Genomic DNA, 26913 nt, shown 5'->3' on the forward strand with positions numbered 1-26913 from the left:
TTTTAAATTGTCAATACGAAATAAAAACTGTAGGAAGATAAGACTCATAACAAAATGCAATCGTTACAAAATAATCATATTGCGTTTTGTTTTTTTGTTTTTTTAAATTCTCCTTGATATATCAACCTTTACAATTTATATATAAAAAAGGTTCCTTTCTTTGTTTGTCCATCCGTCTGTCTGCACTTTCACATGTCAGTCAGTCCGTCTGTCAATCAGCTACAATGCTACAAATGCTACAAACTTAGTGGACTATGAGAAAAACCAAAAATAAGAAAAACTAGACATGATCTCGTTGCGAGCAACGAGGAGGTCTTCCGACCGATTTTTAGAAGAAAATATGACGTCATCGACTTTGATTTTCGACAACAAAACATGATATGGAAAAAGGAGTGTAGTACTAATGCTTCATTGCATCGCTTTTTATAAGTTCTATTACATTGCTTTTTTAAATGCTTGCATTTTCTCCAATTAAGATTTAAAAGATTAATTTTGTCCCTAAAAACCCTAATTTGGTAACGCAAGAGAAAATCATTATATTGTAAGGATATAGAAACGTATTATACCTAATCTAGCCTTAATAACCTTTCACAAAATGGCTCTCATTTAAGGGCTATAGATAAAAATTTAGAGCCCTTTGATCCCCTAATTTAAGGGGCCAGTCCCTTTTTCTTGGAATCAAATGAAAGGACATTTAATTCTGAAAACATTTTGTCAACAAGTGTTTAAAAATTCGTTACCTTTCTGGAGATATATGAGAAACAAGGTTAAAGGGGCCGATCCATTATCTCCTTATAGGGGCCGTTTGGCGAAATTGTGAAGATTTCATATGGTTAAGAACATCTTTTTGAACAACTTTTCTTCTGTATTGCATTACAAAAATTTTTTCCTTTCTGATATATGGGTGATCGAAATTTTTGGCCCCTAAAAACCCTTAATTACGTAATACATGACAAAATCGTTACATTGCTTGGATACATAACTGTGAGATAAACATATTTGCTTCTATAACATTACACAAAATATCTCTCAGTAAAGGGCTACAGATTAAAGACTTTAGAACCCTTTGGTTCCCTAATTTTAGGGGCCAGCCCCTTTTTCTTGATATCAAATGAAAGGTCATTTAATTCTAAACAAATTTTGTTCAACAAGTGCTTAGAAATTTGTTACTATTCTGGAGATATATGAAAAACAAGGTTTTAGGGGCCGATCCCTTATCTCCTTATAGGGGCCGTTTAACAACATTTTGAAGGTTGCATATTGTTAAGAACATTAATTTGAACAACTTTTCTTCTGTGTTTTATAACAAAATATTTTTCCTTTCTGAGATATGGGTGATCAAAATTTTTGACTTTTGGCCCCTAAAAACCCTTAATTCGGTAATACATGACAAAATCGTTACATTGCTTGGATACATAACTGTGAGATGAACATATTTGCTTCTATATCATTTCACAAAATATCTCTCAGTAAAGGACTACAGTTTAAAGACTTTAGAGCCCTTTGGTTCCCTAATTTTTGGGGCCAGCCCCTTTTTATTGATATCAAATGAAAGGTCTTGTAAATATAAACTTTTTTTGCTTTACATGTGTTAACAAAATATTTTTCAGAAAAGAGATAAACTAAGAAAACCATGAAAAATTACGACCGTTTTTTAGTCTCAATTTTCGGGACCAGGCGAGCTTTAACGCCTTTTCGGCATGACAAATATGAATGCCAAATTGCACATCTACAACCTCTTGTCTACAATCCCTGAAAGTTTGAACTCAATATCTTTTACCGTTTCGGAGGAGATCCCTGGACAAGCCGACCCTCTGAAAATCGCTAAAACGTCATTTTCTCAAGAACGGAAATGAAGCCATCAAAATAAAAAAATATATATAAAGTTCGGATTGATATCTATTAGATCTGAAAGTTTCACGAAAATCGGCTCAGCCATTTCCGAGAAATCGCCTGCACAAATTTTGTAAGAAAAAAAAAATAATAATAATAGGGAAAAAGAAACCGAACGAAAACAATAAGGTCTTCCGTTGGAAAACGGAAGACCTTAAAAACGTGTTTTAATATTACAATCAGTGTTCTTTTCAAAATGTTCACATCATTCACAATTGTCAAAAAGTTTGAGAAAAGAACTTAATGTAAACATATAGTGCAATGATTTTGTTAAAGATGAGACATGATTGATTTTGTTTCCTTAAAAAAAAATGTAAAAAAAAAGAAGAAGAAAAGAAAAAGGTTATTGTCGGTTGCTATATTATTAAGGCATTTAGGTGGCATAGACTTCTAAAAAGCGATCTGTATGACCTAAAATAATAGTAATATGTTTGTTAAGAGAAACAAAGGAAACTACAATGAAAAAAATGAAAGAGGGTGTATTCTTTGAAAGAATTCACAAGGTATCTGTACTATTTTGCAAATATAAATAGTGTGCTGATTTACTTAGCGTGCATATCAAGCACCTGCATGTTGTTTATACAGAGTGCATAACGTCTACACCGTATTGAAGACCCCGGCCGCACTAAATCCAACATGGTAGAGTATGGATAATGAATCCAAGAAAGTAACAACGTATTATCTTTTTCTCAGTTTCTACAAAACCACTGTGTTTTCTGAAGTCCACGTTGTCACTGTACGATCAGAGACTGTGAGTGGTTTGCACATGTGCTATTGTATAAAAGTAAAACACAGGTAAACGTTCCACAATAATTAACGTTTTATAAAGTATGTGTGCCTGCATTTCAGTCTGTTTCATCTTTTATTGAATATTGCTTACCAGTGCAGTGGGTGTCATATTATTTTTGTTCAAAACGCGTACCTAAAAATCATTCGGTCCAATGTACCGTGTTCTGGTGAATGATATACCCGGATGCAGTGAAGCATTAACAGTGCTATCAGCGTTATATAGGGGATGAGTAGCGATAAGCATATAAAATCCGTGAATGAGGAAACAGGTATATATGGTAAAGTGCGTGACTGCGTGTAACGTTGTATGCGTTAACGTGTGATTGTAAGCATCGGTATATGTGTTAAAATGTGTGATTGCGTGTAACGGTCTATGTTTTAAAGTGTGTGATTCCATGCAACGGTATATGTATTAAAGTGTGTGATTGCGTGTATCGGTGTATGTGTTAAAGTGTGTGACTGAATGTCACATTATATGTGTTAAAGTGCGTGATTATTTTCTTGCGTCTAGCGGTCTATGTGTTAAAGTGTGTGATTGCGTGTAACAGTCTATGTGTTAAAGTGTGTGATTGCATGTAACGGTATATGTGTTAAAGTGTGTGATTGTGTATAACAGTAAATGTGTTAAAGTGTGTGATTGCATGTTACGGTTTATTTATGAAAGTGTGTGATTGCGTGTAACTGTGTATGTGTTAAAGTGTGTGATTGCGTGTATCGGTGTATGTGTTAAAGTTTGTGACTGAATGTAACATTATATGTGTTAAATTGCGTGATTGTTTTATTGCGTGTAGAGGTCTATGTGGTAAAGTGTGTGATTGCATATAATGGTATATTTGTTTAATGTAAGGTTACGTGTAACGGTATATATGTAAAAGTGTTTGATTGTATGTAACGGTATATGTGTTAAAGTGGGTGATTGACATTTTATGTGTTAAAGTTTCTGATTGCATATAACGGTATGATTGTTTAAGAGTGTGATTGCATGTACATGTAAGGGTATATGTGTTAAAGTGTGTGATTGCTTGAAACGGTTTGATTGTTTTAAGTGTGTTATTACATGGAACGGTATATGCGTTAGATTGTGTGATTATGTTTAACAGTACATGCATTTATTTGCGGGGTTGTGTGTTACAGTCCTTGTGATAAAGTGTGTGATTGTGTCTAACGATATATGCAGTAAAATGCATAAGTACGTGTAATGAAATAATTGTTACATTGTGTACTTATGTGAAACAGTGTCTGCGTTAAAATGTGCGATTGTGTGTAACGGTACATGCATTAAAGATCCTGACTGTGTATACCGATTTAATGATTAAATAGTGTAATTGTGTGAAATAGTTTATATGAAAAATTTGCTGATACCATTTAACAGTGAATGTGTTAGAGTGCGTGATTGCGTGTAACTGTGTACCTGTGTTAAAGTACCTGATCATATAACAGCATATGTGTTAAAGTGTGTGATTGTGTATAATGAAATATTTGTTAGAGTGCATACGATTGTGTGTAACGGAATATGATTTATAGTGCGGGATCACGTGTAACAGTTTATGTGTTAAAGTGTGTGATTGTGAGTAATGGAACATGTGAAACGTTAGATGCGTTTTATATAGGAGTAAACGTGTTTGATTGCATGTATCGGTAATGTCTGTTAAAGTACCTTATTGCTTATGACAGTTTAAGTGTTTAAGTTCCTTGTTGAGTGTAACGGTATTTGTGTTAAAGTGTGAGATTGTGTACAAAGGTATATGAGTTAAAGTGTGCGATTGTGTATAGTTGTATATGTGTTAAAGTGCCTGATTGCTTGAAGCAGTAATGTGCTTAATGTGTAATTGCATGTTAAGGTATGTGCGTAAAAGTACATGATTGTTTATAACGGAATATGCGTTAAATTGTGTGATTGTGTTGAACGGTATATGCGTTTAAGTGTGTGATTTTGTGTAATTGTATATGTATTAAAGTGTAAAGTAATTATAGTGAATCCAAAAGGAGATTGGTTTGTCAGTTATTTGGTTCGCCCCAATGAATTGTCTTGTTCTTGTGCATAAAGTTACTGTATCATATTCTTCTTTTCTGTACCAAATATAACAGTACTGTCTTACTAAGAATATAGACAAAACTATGAATAAATATCACACTATTGAGTTCCATCTACAGCTTGCTATAACTCACAAAAAATCATTTGTATATTAGTATTATGCATTTCATGGTAAGCGTAAATACAGAGAAAAAAATTATATTTTTGAAAAAAAAAATCAGTACACTTCGACCTAGTCACAATATTCCTCAAAAACTATTTACATAAACATTTGTTTTCTATCTACATGATCAATATAGCTCAGTGTTTTATGTGGGAGAAATTTGCTAAACCCACCAATAATACACATACAGGTATATTTTTACAAAATGCATCATAAACCCAATACAAAGAGTTGCATCAGACAGATTAACAACATGGCCTACATAACATTTACCTTACACCACTATCCCATGATGCAACTCGTCATAACATTGTAATTATACAGGTCTTAGAGGATTTAAGACACGGTTCAGGTGTAAATTTACAATATATCAACACACAGATGAAAGTCAACTATTTATAACAAAAATATACATGTTGCCATTCAAAAAACAAATACTTTTCGGTATGATAGGATTTCAATCCTCCATATCACCCTTCAATTTACAACCACATTAATTATGACATTTTTAAAAGTCAAATATAAACTGATATTCATTTAATTTACTTATTAGAATATTTTGAGGATCAACAACATAAATTACGATTCTTAGGTGAAACTTTATCTAAAAAACATGATGAAAAGGGGAATAACTCTTTATTCCTTTCTACCTGAAGAAATAAAATTTGATTTATCACCCTTTGAATATGATGTTTAATTAATATACAAGATTTCGTGTGTGCAAATAAAAAGAATGAAAAATAGAAAATCACACACTAGTTCAGATTTTATGCAAGTGACAATTATATCCAGGCACTTAAGTACACCTGGGTTTATAAGAATATTCAAAAGACTTAAATATGTAAAACAAAAAACATGTATTGTCCATTGAGAATTTACTAAACCAATACCAGGACAAGTGAAAAGCTGTTATGTGACAGCAAGCCGAGTTTTCTTTTATGTGAACAGTATCCATTTATCCTGAATTGATTAACACAACCTATCCAGAGAAATGGAGTACCCTATATGCAATAGTTTGCCAAATACGACCTAGTTCATCAGCTAATATTAATATTATAAATTATATTTGAAATATCAACACCCAATTAATATGCACATTTTTGATATAAGTTTAAATGATCTGCAAAATAAATTCATATCTTGAAAACTGTAGGAGGAGTTATCTGTACAATGGGGTACCCTATATAATATATTCTGCGAGTAAATGACGATGTTCAACAGCAGGTATTTGTTCTTTTAATTATCAAAAATCAAAATTCAAGTAATATGACATATCCTTTATATGTATAATTGGTCTGCAAATCAACAACTTCATATCTCAAAAACTGTAGGAGGAGTTGGCAGTTCAATAGGGGTACTCTATATGCAATATTCTGCGGAAAAAAAATGACTAAGTTCAACAGCTGTTATTTTTTTCTTTAATTTTAAAAAATCAAAATCCAAGAAATATTCACATCTTTTATATATGTATACTTGATCTGCGAATCCACAACTTCCTATCTAAAATACTGTTGGAGGAGTAACCGTACAATAGGGGTACCCTTTTGGCAGCTGCCCGCCTGCATGCCCCTTCGACCATATCTATAACTGGATTTCTCCTTTTGAAAACTCGGTTCCAAAAATTGATAACAATGTAAAATCAAAGTACCGAAGAACTGACGGGAGTTGATTTTATTGATGTTTATTAATTTTAAATCAATGGTATATTTTTTTGCAGAACATGAACAGGTAGTTTTTAATCTGTATTTGAATTACTCACATTTTTATAATATGAATTGGCCACATCGCTCACCCGAGCAACACTGGCTTGATATGGTCGTTCAAAGGATATTGTGCCATGTGGCCCCTCGGTAGATTATCAAAAAATGAATATCAAAATTTTACATTTTATTTTAGCATATACTTAATCTTTGACATATTTACCTTTACCTTTATGGAATACCATTTTTTCCGAAAATAAGATTATATGCATTACAAATACCTAAATTTTCAGTTGGTGTTCACGGTTAAATTCCAGTTACCTTTATTTTAGCCCCCCTTCCCCCATCACTTTTAAAAAGATTTAAATACATGAGAGCATTAAGGTACATTTTTTCCCTCTACTACTTAGTAGTTATTGTATTTTATTTTCAAAAATCCTATAGGTGAAAGAAGAAAAGTGTACCCCAATGCACCAGAATAAATGTGTTAAATTCCTCAAATTAAAAACATTGAAACATTTTTGGCCTTCTCCATTATAAACGATTGTCTTTTACCAGGCATGAATTCATTTCTAATGACGTTTCATATCCTTACTCACTTGATTGAAAAATAAACTTAACTGAAAGATGTTGTCACATATGTTAAAGAGCTATAATTGAAATCAATGTATTGACAGGCGTGTCGTTCTATTGTACCATGGCCTACCCATTATTTTCATCTTTATTAAAAAACACCAAATTTCTACAAACAAAAATGATTTTCCGTGGCAATATTTTTTTATAGAACAGCGATAATGCTTTTATTCTCATAATAATAATGTGCCAGGACTATGGAGACTGTTCAAAATGCGTCGTTTTCATATACTTGTGTTCGAAAGACTATAAAAAATAAGTTGGGGGAATAAGATGGTACAACTGCCCATTTGGTTAAGTCGTAAAATACAACCTCAAATTTAACATTTTTCTTTTATTAAATATATTTAATATTATAAATTACAATTTTACGAAAGGGTAATTTCTAACTATATTCACTTTGAAATTTTTCAAAAAATGATAAGAAAAAAAAATAAACCTTAAAGTTTTGGTGGTATCGAACCTACAACCTTAAAACCTATGTTTTATAAAGTTACCTAATAACTGGTGCTCAACCACTGAGCCATTTTATTCACAACAAAGTGTGTTGTTTAAATGCTTTATGAGACGTTGGCCACGAATTTACGGACTTGTATTATTTTTTCTAAAACGTTTAATTGTTGGGCTACAAAATGACATTTTTAAAGTATAGTGGGTCTTCTGCCCACATTTTTGTTGATTAAAATCGGTTTAAATTTCATTAAACCTCATTTAGACTATACCAAAAATATGGAGCTCAGACCCACTATATAAAAGAAAAGGCATTGAAGTTATAAAAATGTTACAAACTGATGTTACGTGAAAAATACATCGTTTTTAATTATTTTTAAAACAATTATTAGATTTAATGATATTTTAATTTTGTAGTATATCTAATCATTCCTCATCTGGGCATTTTGCACGCCTTATTCACCCATCTTCTTTGTGTAGATGTTATGCAATTCATCGTTAAAGAAGGTGCACCAGAAAGTAGTTACAGCACATCATCCTTTTGGCAAGACATTTCTATTGATCAATCAAAATTTCAGCGTCAATCGTAGAATTATAAGCAAGATACAGAACTTGGTATTTCCTAATCAGAATGAACAAAAGCATGTCCTCAATTCTGTAGGCAAAGTTCTATATCGTGCTTAAAATTCGAAACTTGAAACACCTGAATATGGTTAGTAAATAGAAAATTGTAAACAATTCAAACAAAAGAATCAAGCACTTAATTAAAAACAAAGAAAGAGCACAATTTATTTTTCATAATATATTTATACCTATATATTTCTAGCAGCAAAAACAATCTCCGTTTAGACTGAAAATGCAGAGCATCTTAACAAAACACGTTTCATTATAATCAACCATAACGTAGAGATCGTACAGAATTACCAATAAAATGTATATCATTTATAATATTATATGTTGTTAGTGCATCGGATTTTGATCATTTTGGCGCAGGTAACCAATTAACTGTCTGATTTACCGAGGTCTATATTTGATTCGATACGTAAAACTTCCAAAATACAGTGGATATTTCCATAAATCATAAACGAAATTCAAAACAACGTAAAAACACGGTCATCAGTGAAAATGTCAACGCATTGAACGATTTAACCTCAATTCACTTAACGAAATCGGCACAAATATTTTTAGCTTGTTTCCAGTGCCCCTTCGTACGTAAACTGTTGCACAACAGGCAAATTTATCTTTGTCAGTTTGACCCATTTGTCATGAGTTAACTTTCTAACATGGTTGCTTTGTACAAAGAACTTTCGTTTTCGATATGGAATACCGAACCCGAAGTTATAAACTGATTGACCTCGATTATCTCTTTATTTTTATTTTCGTAAATTACTCAAATTTGAAACAGAATTGGCCGATAATTTTTGCCATTTATATTTTCCTTTCCATAAGAATTATTTATGCAAAATTACGTTGAAAGTGACTCAGTAGTTTTTGAGAAGAAGATTCTTGTAATGCACACCCTCCCTTTTTCTACAGTTTCGATGTTTTCTCCGCTTTGAATAAAGAGCGGTCTTTCATTTCTGCAATTTATATTTGACTTCTCATAAGAATGTTTCGTGCCAAATTTAGTTGAAATTTGCTAGGCGGTTTTAGAGAAGAAGTTCAAAATGTAAAAAGTTTTCAGACGGACAGAGGGACTGACAAACGGACAGACGGATGACGGAAAAAATGTGATCAGAATAGCTCACTTGAGCTTTAAGCTCAGGTGAGCTAAAAAAACCATATGAATCATGTCAAGTAATATTTAAAGATAGAATTAATTCAACCAAACTATTTATCAGTGATAGAAATATTTCTGGAAAATTTATTGATCAAAGCAATATTGAACTCTAGTCTCGTTCAACTAAACGCTCGGCTATTGCCCTTTATCTCCAACAAGCAAGAAAGACTCTCTACGTTGACAGCCGAGCGTCGAGTTTAACGAGACTATATTAAACTCTGGCGTAAGATTTCATACCACTACAAACAATATCTTAAATGTTCGTACCCTTTAAAATCTGACTATTTTCAAGGTATTTATGAATAAGTTTCATTGAAAAGAATTGCTTCAGCATACTTTACATCGAATAAATCAAATATTTACAAGAACTAGATCTTGTTAGCGTGAAAAACAATGCTGTAGTATACTTTATATCGAATTTATCAATTATTTTCAAGAACTAAGTCATGTCCGCGGCGATGATTTGTTCTTTGGTCCAAACACTGTTTCACTTTCGGTTTGTCAGAGTAACTGCATAGGAGAGTTGATTAAAATCAACTCCTAATAACAAATTACTGTATAGTCCATGCACACAGACCACATATTTTAAACAGATAACGTACTGTTAAATAAAATGATAAGAAAGTACAATAACAAAATACTGTAGAGTTCATGTACACAGAACACAGGTTCCAATATTGACACGTTATTTAAAACAAGTCCAGATATCGGTCACTCCACAGATAATCCAGTTATATTCAGTTTTTAACACACACCATCAAAAACATAATACACATATACATAGTATACATTTGTTGATAAAATGTCAGAGGTAGAATATAAAATAATTTTTAAAAATACAAATAAACAAGAGTCCAATTGGCCCTAACGGTCACCTGAGTAGCATATAACCCATACACAAACTTGTCGAGGAGTCTCATATATGCATTTAATTAGATTTCATTCTGGAGTAAAAAACTATAAATTTGTAATGACGACCACCCCCCCCCCCCCTGCCCGAAATATTTCAAAAAGAACTATGAAACCTATATTTTTGTGAAAAACTTAAAGATCTGGTCTACAAAATCATGAATTCAGTTTTTCTTTCAGGTGTGTGTGAGTTAAGAAGATAATCCTTAAACATCATATGCATAACACCTATACATCCATTTTGGCCCTGCCCTAGAGTCAAACACCGTTCTCCAGGGGACATGAAACATAGAATTTTAGTAGAGGACTTCCTAATAAACTTGATTATGAAGTCAGTTTTTTTTATACAGATTTGTGAGAATAGAGAAGATTTTAAACATTATATGCATTAACACTATATCCCCCCCCCCAATGTCCTGACCCCCTGACCCAGGGGCCATGAATTTTACAATTTTGGTAGAGGAGTTAGTAGACATCATAACCATGTATTCAGTTTTTTGCCCACATGTGCGGAAGTAAAGAAGATTGTTTAAGGTTTAAAACATTTTTACTATATGGCCATATTGGCCCCACCCTATAGCCTAAACCTTTCATATTTGGGTCTTGAATTTCACAATTTCGAAAGAAGGCTTCGTGGACATCATAATCATGCATTTAGTTTTTAACAAATATACATGAGAGTAAAGATGAAGATTGTCTTAGATTCAATACATTTTTACTAAATGGAAATATTGGCCAATTCCCACAACCTGAACCCCTGACACAGGGGTCATGAATTTAACAATTTTGGTAGAGGGCTTCATGGACATCATTATCATGCATTTAGTTTTAAACAAATATGCATGGAAGTAGAGAAGATTTTCTAAGATTCCTTTGACACAGGGGTCATGAATTTCACATTTTCGGAAGAGGTCATGGACATCAAAATCATGCATTTAGTTTTTTACAGATATACATGAGAGTAAAGAAGATTTTCTAAGATTCAATTCATTTTTACTATATGGCCATATTGGCCCCACCCCAGAGCCTAAACTCCTGACCCATGGGCCATGATGTTTACAACTTTGGAAGAGGGCTTCAAAGACATCACAACCATGCAACATTTTTTTCCCTCACATGTTTGGGAGTTGAGGAAAATATTTTGAACAAAATTTGGCTTGTTTTATAATTAGCCCTACCTGTGGTGTCCTTGGGTTGGTAGAGCCACGAATTTCACAATTTAGATTCCTCTTACCATAGAGATGCCTCACATAACAAAAATTGTAATAATTGGACTTGTAGCTTTTAAGAAGAAGTTAAAAATGTAAAATTGTTAACGCACGACGACGGACGAAAACAGATTGTAATAGGTCACCTGAGTTTACTCAGGGGACATAAAGAGGAGGATTGACTGATTCAGACATCTAATGAAAAAATAAACATTGACATCAATTCTTCAAATTCACAAGTATTTGGTTTTTACAAAATCTAGGATCTGAATATATCTGAATAGGTCACGAGTCGGAGAATTCTCACATCATCAATAACCTTTCAAAAAAATAATATTGTGGCACAAGGAGTAGAGAAGAACAATTTGGCCATATTTGGATATTTGGCCCCGCGCATGGGGCCCTGAGAGTGAAAGGGTCATAATTTTTAGACGGGGTCACGTTTATTAGTTTACTCTCAGCCGAAGTCTTAAACCGGAAGGCACGCGTAGAACACATGAATTGAGACTACGCGTAGGAAAATAGTGCAGAAACTTTTCAAGCATTTCTGTGAACATATATAATTAAAACACGCATTAAATCGTTTCAAGTCCTCTCTGTAAAAGCCAAATTCTATAAAGAAAATAAAATAATATCTTTCTTGATCAAAATATTCTTGCTCGGGTTCAATAGTTGTATTGTTTTGTGTAATGTAGTGTAAAGTCCCCAAACACAATGTGCCATTTTTTGAAAATTGTGAATTTTATTGAAATAATCTATCACCTGAAAAATTCCGAACTTCATGTATGAGCCGAGGTTAAAATCTGGACGGGTTATACACAGATGTCTTACATATTAAATATTGGGTGTTTCATTGGCTTCCAGTCTACTTGCGGTATGATTGCTGTTCATCTCGAAAGGAAATTTGTAAATAGAAAATAAAAACAAGTCTGAACTTGCCTTCTCGTTCATTGACTCTTTAGTTAATTAAACTGAATTTAAACTTTGAACAATGCATTGTAAGCAAAATATATATAGATTATACATTTTCGGTGACCAATAGATAAAGTAAATATATATAAAGTCTTGTCGATTGAAGAACCAAGTTAAATGTTAATGTTCATGCTGTCCGGCTTAGTTGGAATATATTATAATGTAATTTTTTTTAATGTTATGAAACATAAGTTTACACTTTTTCTATACTTGATAACGGACAAATCTCTCATTAGAATCTCAGCTGATTTTTCACCCATTGGTAAATATCTTGCACCAATTTAGACCTCTGAATTCAGAAATAATGCATGGTTGGTTTATTTAAATTTAGTTTACCGTGTGGTAGTACGTGTAAATAAATACGACTTATCTCAATTTTAAGAAGATGAAACGACAAGCTTTTATCGTAGTTTTAAAATCTGATGTACAAATCTTTTATTTTGCTCTTCGAAAAAAATGTTAATTAAATCGCTCTCGAAGTTAAGTTCATATTTTCTAAGACACGCACGAAAATTTGCGCTTAATAGAGAGTGTATCGAAAGGACACAGATCCTTTAAATGACAATTTGCTACTACATTTGTTAATGTTGCTGTTAAAAGTGTAAACTTTGCATATACCGGTATTAGAAATTTTAAAATCAAATTATTCTGAATAAATAGCTAAAATTTACAATTATTATACAATAATTATTGCTTAAAGTAAATCAACCCTCCTGTGACGTCATACATTTTACATAAACCATGAATTCATTAAAATTCTTGCAAATAAATTTGTAATTTCTATGTTATTATAGGTGCACATCAAAAACCCATATCATTGTTAACTTGGAGATATTTAATAAGCGTTTTTCATCCTTATATTCGACATAATTCAATAATTACAAAGGGAAATAATAATAGGAGATATATCTAAATGCTATAGTCTTTCTTATGTAAACAATTTTTTTTTAAAATTAATTTTAAGTTTTCTGGCATAGTAAGCAATAAAATTTAAATAGACAAACAAGTATCCGTCCATTTATATTTAATTTTAATTTAAACAAAAAAAAGTGTGATTTTCAGATAATAATTTCAGCCTTTGGTTTTTATTACCTTACATCTTAAATAGTATGGATATATAAATAAATAAATAAATATATATATATATATATATATATATATATATATATATATATATATATATATATATATATATATATATATATATATATATATATATATATATATATATATATATTAATTATTTTTTGATGAAATTCAAGTCAAGTAAGTTAAAAAAAAGTTAGATTTTTAACTTTGAACCCCTAATTTTATAGGTACGGAGTTACCTTAATCAATTGTTAGTAAAACATATTACCGCCAAGTGAATATTTTTTGCTAAACATGAAATCAACTCTCCTTAAGCATTAGCACTAAGTAACTGATCTGGACATTTTCCTTATTTTTTTTTCTAACCAGTCCTTTAACTGACTTATCTCTGTAAATTTATAATGTATGTCTTTATTATTCTGTTGCATTATTTTTTTTTATTTGTGTTTTTCAGATTCAAACATACATAATTTCGATTCAACTGATGTAAACCTTTTTTTTAAATATTATAATCACTCTTTCATACCACTTTTGTTTGTACACTCATACAAAAATCAAAAGTAAATGAACCTGAGGTTGTATATTAATAGGCTAAGAAAAAATGTTGCATTATTTTAAACGACATATGTAACAGCCCCTCAGGAAAAGTGTACCCCAAACTGTGATTCAATCACTTTCGGCCTCCATTTTCTAATTTTATCGATTTTAAACACAGTCGACTGAATTCGGATCATGGTTTTTAATAAAAATTTCAGGAACAGTTTTATCGTAATTTGTGTAGATGATGCACGAGTTTAGACAAAAGTAGTAAGTGGCGAACGAATTTATTTTTTATTGTTACCTATTAATTCTATATGAATCGCTGCAAGAAAGCCGTGACAGATAAACAGGTCTAAAAAATCAAAATTGCTACCGCGACGAATTTTTTTTTATTGTTATAGTACTTGGAATAATCTTATTTTAAAAAGAGATAATTCTAACGTCAGGTGCCTGTGTTTGTTATCGGTAAACAAATGTTAACTGTATTCGGTAATTCAGCAGTTTGAGAGTTTTCGGAGTTTTCATAAACCTTGTATAACTGATACCGTCCGACTTGTGGATTTTCCCTTGGATCACAAAATTAAATAAATCAAATGATTTAAATTATCGACCTACATATAGCTGTTTTGATTCTCCCGGTTAGTTCTAGCTTTTAAAAATTGTCTTGGGTCTCATTTTGAATAAAATACCGTTGTGTCAACTTTCGACAATTATAAAGAAGTATTAGGAAATTGCAAAAAGCCGAATTTTAACATATTAGATTGAAATAACTAATTCTAATTCACAATTTTTGGAACACATTCGAGTAAAACGTGGACACTTTTAAGACCCCGTCTTTCAGTACTCCCAGTACTTTGATTATATTTCAGATTCTTTTATTCAAGAGATGCTTCAAACCAAAAATGGTGACAATACCCCGTCTAGTGTTCAAGAAAAACTTAAAAATGTAAAATTGTAAGGGAAAGACGCACGACGGACAACACACGACAACGGACAAAGATCAATTTCAATAGGTGACATGAGTGACTCGGGTCGGTGCATACTTGAAGATAAGGACATCATATTGCATTAAGAGGTTTACGTAGCCAATGTCTGTTTTCTGTCTTCCTGTGTAAGGATTTCAAGAAAGGTTTTCTTTTTTCTCACCTCAAGGTCAGGTATAATTGGATTCTCTACAGGAAACAGAATAAACTAAATAATGATGTAGTTAATGATCAACACCAACATGATATTACTCAGATGAGGACAAGTCTAGCAAAAGGAGATATCTGTGAACCAATGCTCATTAGTACCCCGCTCTGATGTAAATAAAGAAAAATAAGCAAAGTTTACTTTAAAAGTTGACGTCCAATTTCTTTAAAAGTAGATCTCAAGAGTAGTAGAATAATGCTGATTCTAAAACAGTTTAAGCCCCTCCCCCAATGCTATATAACAATACTATTTATGTAAATGAAATGGAAGGCGCAAAATAATTAGTTTAATTAACACTCATGATTAAAATGGATATCAAATCAAATGAAGTCTTAGTTTAATTAAGTTTAATTAACATAGTTTAATTTGTTTAATTAACATGATTAAAATGGATATCGAATCAAATGAAGTCTGAATCAAGGAATGTGGCCAATGAACTAGTATCATCATGTTAATGAAATGGATGGCGCAAAATAATTAGTTTAATTAATTAACATAAATTACCACACTGCTACATTACTTTGACACTGCATAATGATTAACCTTACTGCTGTTTAAATAATCAACAGAAGAACCCATCTCACTAAGACGGTGCATAATATTATGATGTGTAAATGAAAATAAAAGGCTCACTATTATAATCTTACCAAAGGCGCAAAATGATTGACATCTGAACAGAAGGTTTTAATAGTCTTACAGAAGGCGCAAAGAATACTATCTATGTAAATAAGGTATATGGAAATTTGCGGAAGCCATCATCCTAGAATACTATCTATGTAAATAAGGTATACTAGTATAGAAATTTGTGGAAGCCATCATCCTACTTACTACATCGTACACAAAAGACTTAACATTTAACAGCTTTATATTTATATAATATCTAAAATAGGGTTGACTTAAATGAAATAAAAGGCTTATACAACATCTTCTTACAAAAGGCTTTCGAGCAATAATTACTACATGCACCTCCTTTTACCAAATTTATATAGCAGTGCATTTATAAGCTTCAACCAATCGCAACTTCTCGGACCTTTCCGACAGGCTCCGAAAAAACACCTCAAATGTATTACTTAAGCGTCCATGACAACCCCCTTTTTAAAAGACTTGATATAAATACAACACATTTTACGATCTGTTGAGATGTAAGCTAGACTTCATTGAATAAATGATATACCCTAAAATATAACACAGAAGTGACTTATAAGGCTGTCTAGCCGATACTTATTTAAATGGGAAGTGACTCCATTTTGTATAAAATTCCAACATCCAGTAATGTTAATACAGTCGAGGTGTTTTTCGGAGCCTACCGGAAAGGTCCGAGAAGTTGCGATTGAAGCTTCAACGTGTTTTGAATGTTGCTTAGATACACAGTCACACATTTCCTCATAATTCATCCTTAATTTAAGTGGTCTTTCTTCTTTTCATCACCATTTAAAGAATAAGTAAAACGTCTATTTCTAATATGTTTATTGTAGAATTGAAAAATTCAAGTCTAAAAACATATATATAATATAAAACAATGTCAAAATAGAAACTTTTACCCATTAAAATGGAATATTAAAGCAAAGTTAAAGCAATAATAACGCAAATAAAAATCACAAATCAAAATATTTGTATGGAATGATTAGAGAATAATTATTGATCAAATGAAAAAAAAATGTTGATTAGAATGAAACTAATTAGAGATTAGAAAAATCAAAATAAGAAAGTAACCATCACACAGCAGAATAAAATCACAAAATCAAAGTACATGGAATGATTAGAGAAACACATTGATTAAAATGAAAACTACTGATTAAAAATGAAAATATAAATGGCATCCAGCACACAATGTGAAATAATGAAAAACTTTTGATTAAAATGAAAATATAAAAGCAACCAGCACACAATGGGAAATAAAGGCATCCGGCACACAATGGGAAATAATGAAAACTTTTGATTAAAATGAAAATATAAAAGCAACCAGCACACAATGGGAAATAAAAAGTCGCGAATTGGTTATTACATATACATGTATGGTAATAAAAGCACTGTAGAAAAACTTAATTGTTATTTGTGCTAGAAATGGTTATATATAAAGAATATTAATTTACAGAGAATCAAACATTGACCGAACAGATTAAAGATGGTATTGTTGTGAGTTGGAAACTTCAAAGGTTACGAAAACAACTGTAAAATTAAATATTAAATGTATACTCACTTTCTTTAATGCAAAAAAAAAAAACTTTGTCAAAAATTAAAATGATATTGAAATATAAAGCTTCATTTAAAATTAAGAAGTAGAAAACTTTAAGAACTTATACACTTTTTTGGCCAGAAATTAAAATGTTATAGAATAAAAAAAACGTCTTTTAAGATTAAAAACAATCACATACCTAGGTATATATTTATATAGTATTGTTAACATTCAGGAGAAAAGCTAACAGTTAGTATAAACTAAGATATTCTGTAAGCTAGTCTACACATTTCAAATAACATTTCCCCTTCTCTTTATATGCAGCTCTTCTAGGTAGAGCAGTGTAGTTTAAAAAAAAAATCTTCAAAACCATCAAACCCTCTTAATATTCATAGGGAGAAGCTATAGCTAACAGATTATTCTATACATAACAAAGTGACTCCACTGATGATGATAGCACCCACATGAGTAATTAATCAAATGCAAAGAAAATAGCTATACATGTATTCAATCTAGTCTAACCAAAAGTAAAAGAGAGGAAAGCCACATGTGTAGAGTATAATTAAAGCCTACTCAAAACCATATCTGATTGGGGGTCGTCTATTTCTTTGAGGGAGATTTCTAATTACAGGGGGGTGGGGACGATTATTTTGTTTTTTGACATTTTTGAAACATAATTTATAACAATTTTGAAATTTTCTGTAAATTTTTTTTAAGAATCTCATAAATTTCCAAAATATGCCCACTGAATATATTTATCTGGTTTGATGTATAAAGGATAAGTCCAGAGATACCTAAAAAAAAAAAAAAGAGAAAGGAATAATAAAGGGTACTAAAAAGATAATGTTCCTAATTAGGTTACTAAGTAGATGAGATCATGCATAGTAGTTTAAATTTCAGAGTAGAAATGGGTGACTTCATCATCATCATCATCTTCGAAATTAAATAATCGATTTCTAATTGTATAAGTTTCAAAATTTTCCCTCTCCGCTCTTGCTTTTTCAATTGCCAATTTTCTTTTATATAAAAAACATAAGTGAAAGCATGCATTAATATGCTATATATAAGATGCACAATTTACTACAGTGTAAAAAAGCAGGCATTACAGTCTAAATATAGCATGTATTAGTTTCTGCAGTAAGCAAAGCAATCTACAATATGCATATACTTTATACAGGTGGGATATATATATAAACATGCAATGCTGTATAAAATAAATGTTTCTCACCATGTGGACTAGAAATTTGGGTAATTAAAAATAATAATACATTTATTTTTTTATCATTCAATATCTGTACATCATACACTTTTAAGGAAAAAATCAATGTAAAAGAATTACAGATTTGAATACTTACTGATGACAATGGTCATGAGAGTGCTCATGTGGGGGCTATCATCACCAGTCGAGTCATTCTGTTATAAAGCAAATTAAAAAAATAAGAATATAAAGAAAACAAAGAAATAATAATCACACTATGTGCTTCATAGAAAAGTAAATATTAGTTCTTACTGTGTCGTCATGTGAAGAAGTTGAAGCAGATGGTGGGGTGGGGGTGGTGTGCGTGGTCAAAGAGCCATGTGTGGTTGAAGTGTGCTGAAATATCAAATTTAATAAGTCAATTAAAGTCACATAAATTAAACATCTTTTCTTATAGGGATAATTTTACATATTCACACTGTACGATCAGTGCAAGTTTATCAAGGAATATAACTGTGGGCTTCCTAGAAATAAAAATTAGTGACAAATACTAATACTTACTGTGCTGATAGGCGAGGAAGGTGAAACAGGCAGAGGAGAGGAGCTGGTTGAAGTGCGCTGAAATATTAAATTGAATCAGTCAATTAAAGTCGCATAAAAAAAACCCATGTTTTACAGTGATAATTTTACAGATTCACACTGTAAGATCAGTGTAAGTTTATTAAAAAATAATAATTTAACTGCATGTTTCATAGAAATAAAAATTTAGTGACTAATACTTACTGTGCTGATAGGCGAGGAAGGTGAAGCGGGCAGAGGAGAGGAGCTGGTTGAAGTGTGCTGAAATATTAAATTTAATAAGTCAATTAAACTCCCATAAATTAAACATCTTTTCTTATAGGGATAATTTTACAGATTCACACTGTAAGATCAATGCAAGTTTATCAAGAAATATAACTGTGCGCTTTCTAGAAATAAATATTATTTACAAATACTATTACTTACTGTGCTGATAGGCGAGGAAGGTGAAACAGGCAGAGGAGAGGAGCTGGTTGAAGTGTGCTGAAATATTAAATTGAATCAGTCAATTAAAGTCGCATAAAAAAAACCCATGTTTTACAGTGATAATTTTACAGATTCACACTGTAAGATCAGTGTAAGTTTATTAAAAAAAAAATAATATAACTGCATGCTTCATAGAAATAAAAATTTAGTGACTAATACTTACTGTGCTGATAGGTGAGGAAGTTGAAGCGGGCATAGGAGAGGAGCTGGTTGAAGGGTGCTGAAATATTAAAAAAACATGTTTTACAGTAATAATTTTACAGATTCACACGATGAGATCAGTGTAAGTTTATAAAGAAATAATAATATAACTGCATGTTTCATAGAAATAAAAATTTAGTGACTAATACTTACTGTGCTGATAGGCGAGGAAGGTGAAGCGGGCAGAGGAGAGGAGCTGGTTGAAGTGTGCTGAAATATTAAATTTAATAAGTCAATTAAACTCACATAATAAAACATGTTCTATTATTGCACAGATCAGTGTATCCTTATCTGTTATACAGTACTTTAAACAATTTGCATCATTTACATTCATACTTTGCAAACTAAGATAAATAGATAAAGTGAGAAATCTTAGTATTAATATAGAAGATCTTAAAAATTTACTTACACATTTAACATCATTCATGTACAGGGTGATGTCTCGTTTGCTCAAAATGAACTCATCGCTGCATAGCAGATTAGTGTCATCAACGTATATAACTTGTATATTGTGCGCACATCTGAGATCAATCACCCCCCCCCCATCCCAAAATGGGCAAATCGCAAGAAGGCATCGTCGATGCAACCATTGTACAAACCATCCCCGCGCCAATTACAGACTCCATTGTTGCAGATTTCCCCAAGGTTGAACCCCCCCACAGCCAAGAAACATAAAGATAAATAAAATATGATGGTGATCATTTTTGTACCGCCTGATTCATCGATGGGTTAATTCTAGAGGTCGCTTTTTCCCGGAAATAAAAAGTAAGCTTATCGCTTATATTTTGAAAATCAAACCCGATGAAAATTATTTTTGAAGTGAAATAAAGTAAATTACAAATCAAATGAATAAAAAAGTGTTCTATTTATATCATGTTTTACAAAAAGGGGGGTTGTCATGCACTTCTAGGTAATACATTCGAGGTGTTTTTCCGAGCTTGCCGGAAAGGTTCGAGAAGATCCGATTGACTGTTCATACACATAAATTATTTACCTTTTAACCTAAAGTGAGATAACTCTAATTCGTTTACCAAAAGGCATACAACTAGCTAGACTAACAACAACAATGATGCAATTCTTTCAAATTTATAATCTTTTAATGATTGTACATTTTTTTTTTTACAAATTACTATAGTGATTAGTGCTGATATTCAGGATATTCAGGACAGTCCCAGCTGTGATTTGTAGTTCCTTCACTGAAACTATACAGGGAAAAGAAAAATCAAAGCATATAATCTACTTATATATAGTATTCGTTTCTATCTACTAATACAGCATAGACGTCGACCCCCCCCCCCCCCCTTTTTTTTCGCTGCTGTACAGTATTGATTTTACATAAGTATAAAATGTCTTCTACTTACTTTATTGATTATATTCTTTTCCCCAGTTTTCCCCATCAATTTTGAGCTCCTTATACTGGGGGAGGGTGGTATTCCCCCCTTTGCAAAACTACTCTCTTGCCTTTACAGAGGACAAATATTCCTCACATTCCTTGCAGAAAGTGCGCCCCTCACTTTTTTTAATCTTTTTAATCATCAAATTAACATATTAGGACATTTAATGGGAAAAAGGGGTGGTTGTGTGTGATCGTGAGACAATGCAGAAGTGTATATGATTGACAATTTCATTTCATATTAAATCGATCTATCATCTGAAGATCAAAAACAAAGATGTGTAATAAAAAAACATCTTCCTATATAATGGGTTGAAAAAACTTTGTTTCTGTACATCTCGTCAAAGATCTTTTTTTTTATTGTGATTGGAAATGGCAGCAAAAGCACAGTGAGGTTTGAAACAGAATTGTCTCCAGATGGAGAAACTCCCCAATTCACTCTAAAAGAGAGTGATCAATACAGGAAAGGGCACTATGCCCTTCAAATGACATTCTTCAGAGGAAAGGTCTACATTCACGTACAGGGTAAGAATTTATCTTTATCATAGTTTAAAAAAATATATTGAATCAAAGATTTAAAAGTTGGGCTGTTATAAAGTATTAAGTTTTGACTCCTCTATAGAAATGACTATATTTACGCACAGGATAAAATTTAAAATCCCCCCTCTCTCTCTCTCTCTCTCTCTCTCTCTCTCTCTCTCTCTCTCTCTCTCTCTCTCTCTCTCAATTTAAAAATCATAAAATTTAAAACATACCTTATTTGTATTTAAAAATTCTGTAACCAATCGTTCAACATTTCACTTTAATAAAAATTTGAATGATTGTAGTTAAATTATTAATTTTTGTTTAAACAACTTAGTATAAAATATATATCAAACTTATATCAACCAATGCACCAACGAGTAATACCTCTATGAACATTGTAAATAACTAACATTTACTTTTTTTCTTTTTAAAAAGACAATCATAAAGGGAAACAAGTCTCCCTCCCACTTGACGTCTTTGATGCCCTATGGGTCATTAGAGAGGACATAAAGGCCGGCACGGACCTCTTGCGAAATTTGGCATCTCCACCAAGTCCGCCTTTGGTTAGTTATTACTTACTTTATAATTTTCTTTTTACTTAAATTAGGATTTAAAAAATAAGAAATACTATATTTGAAATGAATGACTTAAGATACATGAAATATGTTTCAGATGACTATTGCTCCGCCTAAGAAGCGGAGAGTTGAGCTAAAAAAGCGTGCGATTCCGCTTGATGACAGTGCCGATGAACTTATCATCTAACTAAAAAAGAAGAAAATAATATGTTATAAACATTTATTGCAATAAATTTATGGAAAACAAAGTTTGTCCTTTTCATTCATTCATAATTTTAAAATGTCCGTACGAATAGCTTTCAACCCCATGAGGTGCTAACCAGTATCGTTTATCATCAAATGGTGAGAGAGATATTTTGTTTATAGATTTGAGATAAAGATTATGGTTTTCACTTCGAATTGAACGCATTTGATGTCTCTCCATTTCATCACTAAAAAGACAGCCCAGGTACAATTCATACGAGAGTTCTTTGTTAGCCACAGATTTGGAAACACCTTTGGCTTTCTTGACTTCACTCCGTTTTTCATCGTGAATGATAAAAGAATACATTTTTGCGCGTAAGCCTATAAATCCCTTCACTGGATTCCCTGTCAAAAAAAAATATATATATAAATTCATATGCTAGATGTTTAGTTCAAGAAAAAAAAAATGTTTTCTTATGAATTGAATAACTACATACCATTTGTTTCATCTTTCATTTTACCAACCACTTTCTTGTTTTTTTCACTAAAAAGAAAATGTTCTGTAGGATAATTGGAAGTGTCGAACAAATCTAGATGTTTATGCATCTCCACATAAAGATCTCGTACTTCAAACCTAAGAGGAAAAAAAAATACTTAACATTTTCACAATATTTATACGAATTTTTTTCAACAAAGTAATCTATTGCTTTATTTTACCTGTAAAAGAGAGAGTCCGTATCAGTCATTAGCAATTTTGCATTCTCCCCAAATTTTTGTTTTAAAAATCATAATGAAATTCATACATGAAGAGTTTGGAGAGGTCCAATATTGTCATCCCAGTATAAATAGGCTTGTTTAACAAAAGTTTTACTTTCTTGTTTTTAACTCCAACAAGATGTTTATTAAAAATGCTGAAAGTCTCAAAACTGGGCTTGCTGACAAGCTTCTGGAGTTGCTTTTTCGTATGTACAATGTTGAAATTCAGTCTAGTTCGAATGTTTTCCATGGTTTTCCTAAAATTAGGTATAAAATAAAAATATATTCAGCAAGATGTAAAACGATCGAAGATACAATGAGCATGATGATTTCTTACATGTAACATACCCGAAAACAATGTTGTTGTAGGCTTTGTAAAGTGACACTTCAAAGTCATTCTGCGCTTGCTGTCTCATTCTAGTGTTAAACTCGATGTAAGGTTTGAGCCATGCCCTCTGATCGAAGCTTATTGCTCGATGTATTTTTTTTAAAACTAGTCCATGCTGAAGATAAAATTGAAGATTTCTATAATGAACAACATATTTGTCCTTACTTCGAAGGGTTGGAACCAACTTCTGTGATATTTCTCCTCCAATTTTTTGTTTATGAAGTCTTTTGAAGAGCTTGAGGCAGTAAGGTGACAAATCCTCCACTTTAATAAAAAGCTTTTCTGGTGCTAACGGTAGATCGTTATAGCAATCATGCAAATGAGCTGGATATTCCAAAGTAACCTCTAAAATATATCCCGTTTTATCATTTTTATCTACATTCAAGATTTCAAGCTCTAAAATTTCCTTTTCACTTAACCAGCAAAAATTGCCAACAGGTAGGGGTTCAACCATAGCTCCACCATACAAATTATTCATGTCAAAATATCCAAGGTATACGTTTGGCTTACTTGAATCATAACTTTCTGGGATGTAACAGTTATTAGCCTCAGCATGACGCATGGTCATCATTGCAACACCACCACGTATACCACGCTCTATCATTTGATACTGTTCAAAATCAGTCAATAATTCTAGTTCAACACCAGTCATCTTCAAACAAGCACTCCAACACATACCGGCAAGAGTATAGTATTGCGCTGGATCTAAATCAAAGCTTTTCATAGACACACATCTTAATCTTTCAAATACATCAGCCAAAAGCAATACATCACATAAAACATACAAATCATGATATTCTCCCATTGTTTGAATATTCATCTCCTTCCATACCTTTTCAGCATGCTTGTACTCTTCTTCTGAAATGTGAGTTTTGGTAATAGTATTGTAGAATTCCTGCTTTGGAGGAAGTTCTTTTGTTAAGAACTTTGAAGCATCCGTACAGAAAGAGTAAGGATAAATTCCCTTCTGCAATAAAAGATCTCTCTCTTGTTGGGACTTAAAATGATTGTTGAATTCAACAAAATAGTGTTCCCCACTGGATTTCAAATTCTTAACCAAATTGTCTAAAGATGTGGAAAGAAACTGAAAAGAGTCAACGAATCTCAGCTTTGAGATTGAAAATGATATATAACGTTCATTTGTGTTGGCTATAACGTTCAGACGTCTGTTCTTGAATCGACCTATTCTTTGCATAATCAAGTGTGCATCAAAACCCCTGAGATTGTGTAATACTACTGGTATAAATTCCACCTGCCTAAAAAGCAAGTTACAGTCGTTATGCGCAGCTCCAAAAAATTCCCCCGTGACATGATCATGATTTCTTACTTTATCAAATCTGTTTTGAAACTTTAAACCACAAAGATGACAATGTGTAATTGCTTCAAATAAGTTTTCATCGTCAATCGTCATATGCATTGGTTCTATCCTACGCAGAATTTGCAAAATTCTATCTTCTTCCTCCAGTAAATTGCTTAAAAACGTTTCCACAATATTGTCACCACGGTAGACAACTGGTGATTTAGAATACCTTTTGTCTGTAGATACAATATGATAAGCATATCCACAAGGTTCAAAGGTAGATAAATTGCAAGTGTGAGATGAGTTTGGATCAAGATCACAAGTATAAATTGGTTTTACATATGTTTCGAAATCGGCGTAAATTATAAACGGTACACGCAACTGCTTTGCAATTTCAGTAAACTTCAGAATATCATTTTCTCCTGGTATTGGCATTTCTATCTTTTGTTCTCCGAGAGACATACAAAAGTCAATGTGTTTATTTAAGTTCTTTTTCTCCAAAAATCCATGCAAACAATATGGGCAGTAATAATGTGCATGTCCACCTCTTCCACCTTCTGTTCGGTACAAAAATCGATTCAAGTTTTTAATCAGACAATAGTGAAAAAGAACACTGTTTTTTTTTAAATAAAGCAGATCAACATGTGACTTCCTTTTTGATGTTGTAATGCGCATTGGTAAAATTTCCCTATCTTCGTATCCAAATACATTTATTGAAATGTCGTTTTGATTTTCAAATTTGGGTATTTGAGACAGGTGAACTGGATACTGAATTCCATTCATATTTAGTTTATTAGTATGCTGTAGGTAATGACACAGTCTGGAAGGGTTGTGCTTTGCAGGGTAAAGCTTTGCTAAAACTGAATACAGAAAACATTTTTGATCATTATTTTTTATGTTTACTAAAGACCTGCTCCTCTGCAATTCCATGGGTTCTTTGATGTAATTTCCACCTTTTAGTGGTGAATAAATTGCATAACAAATTTCAAGATAAATCACTTTTGAAAAAATCCAGTCAGAACCTTTCATTATAAATTCTTCTTTAGAGGCAAACATTTTTTGGAAAGCTTCATTTAAAAAATGCATGTTAAATTCATCGGAAGATAAATGTCGATATGTAATACTACGAAAATGTGGAATTTCTCGCTCAACTTCTCCGTCTCTTTCTCTGCTGAACTCTACCCTTGTAACAAGATACCATTTTAATCCCTTTTTCTTTGGAGAGTGGGAAACTATCAAGTTTTGAATTTTCTCCTGAATGTTTGAAAAAAACACTAGAAAATCAAATTTTTCATGATTTTTCGGTTTTATTTTGATTGACGTAACAAATCCTTTGATTGCTTGTGAAATTTCATTTTCATTCGGATGATTGGAGTTTTCTTCGGAAGAATCAGAGTTTTCAGGCGGTTTACTCAAAGGTTTGGAGCTTTCTTTTAATAAAGTTGATGCTTTTCCACCATACTGACGATCTTGTATTGCTCCATGAAAGCGCCTTACGTGAGTGTTAAAATTATCCTTCCTATTAAATTGATGATTGCAAATTGAACAAGTTATTTTTTCCTTTTTTGTTCTATTGTTAATGTCTATGTAGGTCCGACTTCCGCTTATAACTTTTCCCACAATCTGTACATTGAAACTTTTTATCAACAACATCCATTATTCTGTTCACTTATACCTCAACCATCCTTTTCTTGAAATGTACTTTGCCGATGTCTTCTGACGCTTTACAATGTTTGCAGGTGTTTTATATACAACCGAGTTGACACTGTCATTGGTGGAAATATTTGAGTTAAGGTTTTTC

The 26913-nt window shown here is 32.0% G+C and overlaps 2 protein-coding genes and 1 long non-coding RNA gene across 14 annotated transcripts in view; all 3 read right to left on the reverse strand.

Annotated features, from left to right (window-relative positions):
* The window catches only part of LOC117684045 (uncharacterized), a 365862-nt gene that overhangs the window by 200119 nt on the left and 138830 nt on the right, over positions 1-26913 (reverse strand). The gene's annotated exons all lie outside the window — the stretch shown is intronic.
* On the reverse strand, positions 18582-20739 carry LOC105339688 (uncharacterized). 6 transcript variants are annotated; one of them, XM_066080427.1, is made up of 9 exons: positions 20402-20739; positions 20146-20202; positions 19955-20011; positions 19732-19788; positions 19510-19566; positions 19288-19344; positions 19039-19122; positions 18884-18941; positions 18701-18764 (listed from the first exon to the last, which is right to left on the reverse strand). In XM_066080427.1, the coding sequence occupies exons 1-7, from the start codon at positions 20403-20405 to the stop codon at positions 19046-19048; spliced, it is 366 nt and encodes a 121-aa protein (XP_065936499.1). In that variant the 5' UTR covers positions 20406-20739; the 3' UTR covers positions 18701-18764; positions 18884-18941; positions 19039-19045. The 6 variants fall into 6 exon arrangements, with proteins under 6 accessions (XP_019927492.3, XP_034318959.2, XP_065936495.1 ...); XM_020071933.3 differs by lacking the exon at positions 19955-20011 and having other exon boundaries at positions 18582-18764; XM_011445348.4 differs by lacking the exon at positions 19288-19344.
* LOC136274121 (uncharacterized) lies at positions 22944-23435 on the reverse strand. Its single transcript, XR_010712420.1, has 3 exons — positions 23386-23435; positions 23166-23302; positions 22944-23073 (listed from the first exon to the last, which is right to left on the reverse strand). It is a non-coding gene; the product is annotated as an uncharacterized lncRNA (long non-coding RNA).

Source organism: Magallana gigas, chromosome 1 (genome assembly GCF_963853765.1).
Source record: "Magallana gigas chromosome 1, xbMagGiga1.1, whole genome shotgun sequence".
NCBI lineage: Eukaryota > Metazoa > Mollusca > Bivalvia > Ostreida > Ostreidae > Magallana > Magallana gigas.

Bases quoted from the DNA above. Each gene is read 5' to 3' on its own strand.
- LOC105339688 (XM_020071933.3), bottom strand. The intron at 18,942-19,038 runs GTAAGAACTAAT...GCTTTATAACAG, and splicing joins CTTCTTCACATGACGACACA to AATGACTCGACTGGTGATGA. The intron at 18,765-18,883 runs GTAAGTATTCAA...CCAAATTTCTAG, and splicing joins TCTCATGACCATTGTCATCA to TCCACATGGTGAGAAACATT.